This window comes from Penaeus monodon, chromosome 11 (assembly GCF_015228065.2).
Source record: "Penaeus monodon isolate SGIC_2016 chromosome 11, NSTDA_Pmon_1, whole genome shotgun sequence".
Lineage (NCBI taxonomy): Eukaryota > Metazoa > Arthropoda > Malacostraca > Decapoda > Penaeidae > Penaeus > Penaeus monodon.
This window is the reverse complement of record NC_051396.1, coordinates 51461313-51471312: the sequence shown is the minus strand read 5'-3', so window position 1 is coordinate 51471312 and position 10000 is coordinate 51461313. Positions and strand designations below refer to the sequence as shown.

Here is a 10000-nt window from a genome sequence, read left to right as displayed (position 1 = left end):
TACACTTATATATCCAGCTGAGCCCAATTATAGCGTTGGGAGACGAGTTAAAGATGAAAAAACAAAAGCAGGGGAAAGAGATAAGAATAAGAATGACTGGGAGATACTCGAGGTAAAAGAAACAAAGAGAAAAAAAGAAGAAGAAATATGATAGCGAAGACTGAGAGAAGAAGAAATGGATGAGCCGACGAAGATGATCGTATTTGTATTTTACGGGACGCGATTAAAATATTTCGTACTTTAAAATGCGCCATGCTTTTTCCTATCTTACAATTTCGCTTCTACATTCCCGTAAGCGAGTTTAGTATAGTCAATTGGATGGCGAAACCATGGAGGAAATTATGCGCTCACTCCTTCCCTACTTCGCACAGTCTGGCAAACACCTGGGAATAAAAATCGACCGAACACAGACCCCGCCACGGCCATCTCCCACGTCATCAACTTGGTGAGAAAAACACGATTTCTTGGGGGCGCAATCAAGTGCCTCAACAACATAAATTCCGTGGAGATTTTTAGCTGTTTAGCTTTGTTTTTTTTATGATCTTTTTTATTTGTATATGTATCTCATATTCTTGTTTTTTTCCTTTACTGATCTGGACGGGGTTTTTAAGCAAGAGGAGGATGAGGAGGAAGCCACGACGCTTCCCTAAGGCCTCGCGATTCGGGGGTTGGACGCCTCTAGCCAAGAAGACAGGCGTTGGGGCAGTGTGTGTCTCTTACTTTTTATTGGCTGTTTTTCGTCGCTTCCCTGCTGACCTTGGGGGTTTTCAGCCGCTTCGAAGGGGACGCTGTTATCACGTGAGAACAAGCTGCTCTGTCTGAACGTTTTCACTCTCCCTGTCATCCCTCTTGCTCTCTTGTGTACGCATATTCGTTTGTTTTTTTTCTTTCGTCTCCTTTTTTTTTCTTCTCTCTTCTTTTTCCCTCTTCCCTCCTCCTCTTCTTCGTCCCTTTTTTCATCCCTCCTCCATTCGTACCTTCAACCCAGCGCGTCGAGAAGGACATCCTAGTCTTTGAAAGGTCACAAAAAGGTCATTGTATCAAGATCTCCCACGCGGTTACGTCGATCCAAGGTGCTCTGTTTTTTTTTTTCAATTATGATTACGTTCTTGACAAATAATTACTAATGCTTTTAATGGATATACATCATTTATCATGTTTCATTAACCCGCTATTAAGATCAACGGTAAGATTAATAAGGTGATAGAATATGAAGCCTTGGCATAATATGAATGTTAATGTGATCATCAGCTGATCGCACTCAAAGTCAGGACTAATATTTTAACACAAGGCATTAAATTTATGTTAAAATTGCGATTAATAACCCAAAACACACACACACACACACACACACACACACACTCCTCAATTTTAATATCCATGAACATCAAAATTTACCCAAAATGCACGATTTCCATTAAACAAACAACTGATATTAAATGACTTTTTTAACAAACATCCATATATATCGAGCGGCGGGTCCCGGACCGTTTGACAATACTCGATCACAAAGGGTCGTACAGGATTTAAGGTCGGGGGGAGGGGGAGAGGGGGGGGAATAAAAAGGCTCAAAAACCGCTATGTGCGAATGTCACAAGAGCAGGAAGTCACATGGCATGGCTTCATCATTAGAGTTTTTATTTTGATATTTCGGTAGCACGTTTTTTTTTCTTCTTTTCTTCTTTTTCTTTCCATCTCTCTCTCATTCTCTCTTCTTTTTTTTTCCAAGTTGTCAATTATCAAGTAAGGAGCGAATATGCGGAAATATGAATTTTTGTAGATCTACTTGTCTCCGACTCGATTTTGAATGGCGTCAAGACAGTTGCGAAAGAGATCACGTGTTTATAAAACGTGTTTTCATAAAAGGCGTTGTTTCTGTAATGGAAATTATCCTCTCTGTCTGTATGAATCTATCTATTTGCCTGTCTATCTATCTATCCGTTTCTATCTGCCTCTACGTTTATTCATTTATATATCCATTTATCTATCGATTTTTCTCTCAATCCCTCCCTCGCTTTCTCCCAAGCCAACAATATTTTTTTTCACCTCATCGACGTAAACACAAATAATCAAAGTCATATTGCTTTATCAGAGTCCGTCATCAGGGTGTAGCAATCTGCCAAGGAGGGGAAAAATGTGAAGGAAATCTACTTTATTTTCCGTTTTGACCTTATGAATTAAAATGTTACAAGGGTGTTTTGTCTAGGGTTAAAAAAAAAAAAGGTAAGCTGGTCTTGACACGTTTCATGCGTTGGTATCATTTGGAGATATGACTTTTTATCTCCTTTTTTTGTGGGGGGGTGATTAAAGATCACAGGGAAGTGGGATAGAAACGTGCGTTGTTGTTGATACGATGGGAGGGGGGGGGGGGAGGGAGGTGAGAATGGTAGGAGCATTGTTGTGCATATGGGGAGATCATATCATTCTGTGTCTCGCTTTGTCATTCTTTATTGCTTTCTCTCTCTCTCTCTCTCTCTCTCTCTCTCTCTCTCTCTCTCTCTCTCTCTCTCTCTCTCTCTCTCTCTCTCTCTCTCTCTCTCCTTCTCTCCCTCCCTCTCTCTCCCTCACAAGTGCACACACACACACACACACACACACACACACACACACACACACACACACACACACACACACACACACACACACACACTCACACACACATTTTTAGTACAAAACAAACATAGTGAATAGATTAATAACAAATAGATAATGATGTATTATAAAAATAATAACAATAATGATATAATAATTATGTAATGAGGAATAATGAAATAATGATATGATGTACAACGACAATGATTAATTAATAAATAATGATGATAAAGATAATTATAATAATAATGATTACGGTAATGATGATGAGGGTGTTAATGGTGAAAATGATAAGGATTTATATGTGATAATGATAATAATATATAATAATAAATATATAATAATAATTAATAATGATAATAATAATAATAAATAAATGATAATAACAATAATAATAATAAAAGTAATAATAATAACAACAATAATAAATGTAATAATATAATAGCGTTAGTAATAATGATAACAATAATAGAAATGATAATGATAATGATGAGGATAATGAACAGTAACAAAAAAGGTAATTGTTAACATGAATATCGTAGTGCTAATAATAAGACTGGTAATAAAGTAGGCATTGATAATTATGCATCATTAGATCATGCAATTCACATAAAATGATCTTCATAACTGACACTTAACATCTGTTAAATGTATTGTACAAAATATTCGAGAGAAGTTAATAAAACAACAAGTATTTGCATTTACCTTCATTATTGTGAAGTGTTTTGCTAAAGTTTGGTAAGAGGAATAACTCTGCATGTTATAGCTGTCTGTAAAGTGGTATCATTAGCAGGTATTGGTATGCTTAACATGTTCCACTGATAAGCTCATACGCTGGTGCTCCTGGCATGACGGTCTGGTATAAAAGTTGGTATTCTTGGTATAAGAGAGATTAGTACATGCTGGTACTGTTGATTTACAAAGGCAAGTAAATTGTTTTTCAATTTTGTTTTTCTTCTATGATTTTTATTTAGAAAATTATAGAAATTATATATAATATAAAATTCTATAATTCTATTAGTTATTTATTTATTTTATATAATTATTATTATATTTATTTTATTATTCATTATCTATTTATTATCATTTATTATTTATTTATCATTATATAAAATTCAATAATTTTCCCTTGTTTTTATTTTTGGAGAGAATTCATCGAATGGATAACCTTTGCAATGTGCACGGTTCCTTTTTTTCCTTTTGTTGCACAAGAATAAGATTTACAACCTCTTTTTACATATTTCTCTAACCGAAAATTCCTTATTGTTTGTCGGGGAACCTATAACAGCAAAGTCTGGGCTCCCTAAACCATCCTTTTTAAATGTCAATAACCAAAGGCTATGGCAAAAAAAAAAAAAAAAAAAAAAAAGAGAGAGAGAGAGAGAGAGAGAGAGAGAGAGAGAGAGAGAGAGAGAGAGAGAGAGAGAGAGAGAGAGAGAGAGAGAGAGAGAGAGAGAGAGTAAAAACGCAGCACTCCTCTAGATTCCTTCACAAACAAGGTCCATCGCTTCAAAAGAGCTTCGTTCGAACTGGTGTAAGAGGATTCGAAACTGTCACTGATCCGAAGACTGTTTCGGTTTCGTCTCAGGTTCACTTGACTACAGATAAAATGGTTCATCTTTCTGTTATTGAGATGTTTATAAACGTATATGTCTGTACAGTGAACCTTTCAGGGATAATTGTTATCTGCATTGCACACACACAGTAAACATCAGAACTTATCGAACCACATCGTGTAAACCCAGAATTCCGAAGCGACTCTCAGACAAATCTTCAGCGAAATACCCCGAGGCCGACCTGAGTTCCCACTCGGCCCTTCGATGCTCTGCCGCGCCTGCCCGTTGCCAACCGCCCTCGCCCTCGCCCGATAGCGCTGCCGGCGAGTCCTTGGTTGCATAATACGCCTATCGAGTCTGCCGCTCTGCTTCCGTTGACTATGTATTACTGTATTTGCTTATATGGGGAGGGAAACGCTCAAATCTTATAACTGAGATATATCCAGTTGAAATAATTTTGCACACACATACACACACACACACCACACGCGCGCGCACACACACACACTTATATATATATATATATATATATATATATATATATATATATGTATGTATGTATGTATATATATGTATATGTATATATTTGTGTGTATGCATGTATATATATGTACTGGGTGTGTCCATGTGTACATATGTGTGTAAGTACCCAAGTGTGCACATACAACAGTGGAATCACATAAACCCCATGACCATCGCTGTCCATTCCCTCCCTCCCTCATTTCGCAGTGAAACTCCTAATCATTTACCACAAAACCGACTTCGTGATTTATTCGTAAAATTCATGAACTCGTCATACCTGTTACTATATACACTTTACAATTTTTCTTTTTTTTGCGATAATATAGGGATAGGTTTCAGTGCTGATGTTTGCTTCTGTAAATGAGTAAAAATAAGTGGAGCTCCAATAACGAATAATAAAGAGGGATTATACAGTTCGGCGGTTAACCGGTTAACCGCCATAACGCTTGGTTTTATTTTTTTTTTCCTTCGATCGTGCCGTATCGTCTTCCCAGTTCTTTCATTTTCTCTATGCCGTCTTGAATTTACTTATTATGCAAGTGATTTATAAGTACGTAGGGTAAAGAATGGAAGGGAATGGCATACCGTAAATGATACGATAGCTGGAACCATCGAAAATTAATCACAATTCAAAGATTTAGAGAAAGGTCGCATTAATACACACACACACACACATACACACACACACACAACTCACACATACACACACACACACACACACACACACACACACACACACACACACACACACACACACACACACACACACACACACACACATATATATATATATATATATATATATATATATATATATATTATATATATATATTTATATACATGTATGTATATATGTATGTATATATATATATATATATATATATATATATATATAATATATATATATATATATATGTGTGTGTGTGTGTGTGTGTGTGTGTGTGTGTGTTGTGTTTCATTCTATTACGAAAAGGCAAGTTTTTCGGTGATAAAGCCTACTGCGCAAAGTGACGATCAAATGCTGATTTCTGTTAAAGCAACACAATGCCATAAATCTAGTCTACAATTCTGATATAAACGCGAGTATCATATATCTAACAGTCTTAGAGCATCTTAACTTTCGGATAATGGACGAAAAATGTAGTTTGTGTGATAAGGTGAACTATTTTCTGCCCATCATCTATCCTTAGTCCAACCTTCCTTCAGGTTGAGTCTGAGGTTCCATCCCGGGACAGCCTGTAACCTTGAACACCGGCAAAAAGGATCCCTAAGGAGACAGGATAACAAAAAAATAAAAAATAAAAAGAATAAAAACTACTGAAATAGAGCTGGCTTCGAGGCGTCGCGTCGCTTCCCTAAATCTTAATAACAGCTTCGACTGCCGTTTTCTGTGCGAGATGGTTGTTGCTCAAGGGGGTAACTCCCATGTTTTTTTTTCTCAATCTTTTTTGTGTTTTTTTTACGCGAAACTCATCGTCTGCAGTGGCATATATAATCCCACTTGGTGCATGTAGCGTTATACAAAGACTTGTTAATGGTGGGCGGATGCTTAAGAATGTTTTTTTTTTTTCCTTTATGGTTTTATTAATCGTAGATAATGATGGTTTGTCCTCATATCGACATATCAGTCTAGATTACTTTTACGGTGTTCTGCATAAGGCGAAGCATGAAAAAAGAAACACTCATAAAGCCTTACAAAGAGAACATGGTGTTTAGAATTACCCGTTTTCGATTTTTTTTTTTTTTCTTGTATCTACTAGTAACGTCCAAATGTCTTTTTCTTCTTTATCTTCTTCTGTTTCTTCTTCCTTTTATTTTTCCCTCCCTTTTATTTGTACATTTCTACCTCTTCTTCATCCTAACCCATTTCCATTCTCCCGATCCTTTGCTTCTACATCATCTTGCTGTTTTTTCTTACTCCTACATTCTTCCCATTCTCCCAACTCCTCCCTATCCTCCTATCTTCTTCCTCCATCGCTTCATTATTCCTTTTACTTCGTCTTTTCTTTCAAGCATCCTGAAGCAATAACCCGCATCTCCGTTGGGTAACACCAGAGGTTAAGACGCTAACCGGTTCCTTAGGAGAACTAATTTGAATAGATAATAATAATAAAAAAAAAATCGCCTCTTAACTCGGGATCAGAACTAACGGCGATGTCCAGCGGGGAGATACTTAATAGCAAATATTTAATAGCAAATAGATATTTAATAGCAAATGGAAATTAAGCGGATGTCCAGCGAGAGAAAATTGAATAGGAGAGAGATATCTGGGTAATAAATAGGAGAGGAAACGTCGAGTGAAAATAGGAGAGGGATATTGAGGTGATAAATAGGAGAGGGAAATTGAGGTGATAAATAGGAGAGGGAAATTGAGGTGATAAATAGGAGAGGGAAATTGAGGTGATAAATAGCAGAGGGAAATTGAGGTGATAAATAGGAGAGGGAAATTGAGGTGATAAATAGGAGAGAGAAACTGAGGTGATAAATAGCAGAGGGAAATTGAGGTGATAAATAGGAGAGGGAAATTGAGGTGATAAATAGCAGAGGGAAATTGAGGTGATAAATAGGAGAGGGAAATTGAGGTGATAAATAGGAGAGGGAAATTGAGTTGATAAATAGGAGAAGGAAATTGAGGTGATAAATAGGAGAGGGAAATTGAGTTGATAAATAGAGGGAAATTGAGTTGATAAATAGGAGAGGGAAATTGAGTTGATAAATAGGAGAGGGAAATTGAGGTGATAAATAGGAGAGGGAAATTGAGGTGATAAATAGGAGAGGGAAATTGAGGTGATAAATAGGAGAGGGAAATTGAGTTGATAAATAGAAGTGAGAAACTGAGTTGATAAATAGCAGAGGGAAACGACGCAGGAAAGTTGAGATGATGCTCATCGAGGAAACAATAAACAAACAGCAAAATCAAACCAAGATGACAGCCAAAAGAAAGGAATAACAGACAGAAAGGAATAACAGAGAGAAATTCATCGAGAAGGAAATAAGCAACAGAGAGAAAATAAGACGATGCACAGCGAGAGAGCAAGAATGAATAAATAGCAGAGGAGAACGAAAAAAAAAAACGAAAAAAAAAATAGCTAGCTAGCAGAACCTCTTTCCTGAAAACCGAATTTGCCGAACTTGGGTTTTATCAAACATCTTTACTCTCTTTGAACTTCCCCGGAAATAGATTTTTATGACGTAGGTGGTATACAACACTCTTGTCCCTTGTCGCTAAGTATAATGTAGTAGTATAATGTAGTATATAATGTAATGTATATAATGTAGTAGTATAATGTAGTATATAATGTAGTAGTATAATGTAGTATATAATGTAGTAGTATAATGTAGTATATAATGTAGTAGTATAATGTAGTATATAATGTAGTAGTATAATGTAGTATATAATGTAATGTATATAATGTAGTTGTATAATGTAGTATATAATGTAGTAGTATAATGTAGTATATAATGTAATGTATTAATGTAGTAGTATAATGTAGTATATAATTGCACTAGTATAATGTAGTATATAATGTACTAGTATAATGTAGTATGTAATGTATATAATGTATGTATAATAATAATAATATAATGTAGTAGATAATGTAATATAATGATTACCTATGCTCGCAAAAGGATACATGAGGATATAATATATATAATATACTTTATATACTCTGCACGTCGCCCCATTAGCTATTATGTAATGGGGTGTGGGCGGTTGGAAACGTGGATATATGTGTATGTTTATAAGTATACTGTATAATCACGTATTCATAAAGGTATGTGGGTATACACATGTTATAAGTAAATATGAGATTGGTAAGTGAATTTACATGTACATATCTGTAGATGTGTGTGTGTGTGTGTGTGTTGTGTGTGTTGTGTGTGTGTGTTGTGTGTGTGTGTGTGTGTGTGTGTGTTCCCGTACATACAATTAAGAATTACAATCATAATTATTATTAAATACATAAAATAGTAATCTTGAATGTTGTGATAGATGATCAAAATAGGGTTTATAATAACTATGATTATGGTACTAATGATGATAACAATAATACTATTGCAGCTGGAATGACATTGATACGAGAAAGAAAAGCAAATTAACTATCAAATGGCAATGATAGTAATGATTGCACCAGTAATGAAAATTATTGCAGCAAAGGAAAAAATAATGATGACAGTAAGGATACTAATAATGTTAGTAAAACAATAATGATAATGAAGATTAATATGATAATGATGATGCAGTTATGAAAATAAATGCAATAAGGGAAAAAACAAAATAAAACAATATTGATAATAGCATTAATATAATAATGATGTATTTCAATAATAAAGATGATAACAGTTCTAACATCTTTAGTGATAAGAATGAAATTAATACAAATAACGATAACAATAATGATAATAATTGAGAATAATCACAGTGAGAATAAAGGAAATCATGATAACGATAAATATACAAAAAATCACTAGGATAACAATAACCATTATGTTGATGGTAGTTTTAAAAAGTTACTACCATTTTGATAAAAGTTTTGACGATATGAATTTTAATATAAGATTACAAATATAATAGCAATAATGATATATTTATAATATGGATAACATGATGAGATTTGTGATAACGAGTCATAACAATGATGTTAATGATAACAATCGTGATTATAATGATAGAAAATGTTACAAATTCGATAACAACAGTAACGATGATAATGATATTCAAAACAACAATGATAACGAATGCAATGGAAAAGAAAATAATAACTCGATAACAACAACAATAACGATGATAATGACATTCAAAACAACAATGATAACGAATGCAATGGAAAAGAAAATGATAATTCGATAACAACAACAATAACGATGATAATGACGATCAAAACTAACCATTTTTAGGAGTGAAGTGAAGTAAAGTGAAGTGCAAATTAGAAGTGACTTCCTTTTGCCAATGAGTTGCGAGTTTCCGGAAGTAGCTTTGTCATCCTTACTCTCTCTTCCTCCTCTTTATCCCTTTTTTTCTATTATCTTTGTTCGTTTTGTTTCCTGGATTTTTTTTTACGTTTTTCTTTCTTGTTTTTTTTACTGTAGTATTTATCTCTTTTTTTTTTTTTCTCTTTTTTTTCTTTGTATTTATCTGGTTATCATTGTCCTTATCATTATCATTTTACTTATATTTCCTATAATCATCATCATTATCATCCCTTCCATTATCATCATTATTATCTATCATTATTCTTCACAGATCATTATCTTCGTTATCACTGTCCATTTTCTTCTTTGATATCATCTTCCCAAAATGTATCAAATATCTCTCTATATCTCTATTT

General features: G+C 34.4%; 1 protein-coding gene across 1 annotated transcript in view; it reads left to right on the top strand.

Annotated features, from left to right (window-relative positions):
* The first annotated feature begins 8477 nt into the window (after nt 1-8477).
* LOC119578629 overlaps nt 8478-10000 on the top strand; it is a 15950-nt gene continuing 14427 nt past the window's right edge. Inside the window, exon 1 of the mRNA XM_037926191.1 lies at nt 8478-8486. Within this exon, the coding sequence (XP_037782119.1) occupies nt 8478-8486 (9 nt within the window). The remainder of the gene's footprint in view (nt 8487-10000) is intronic.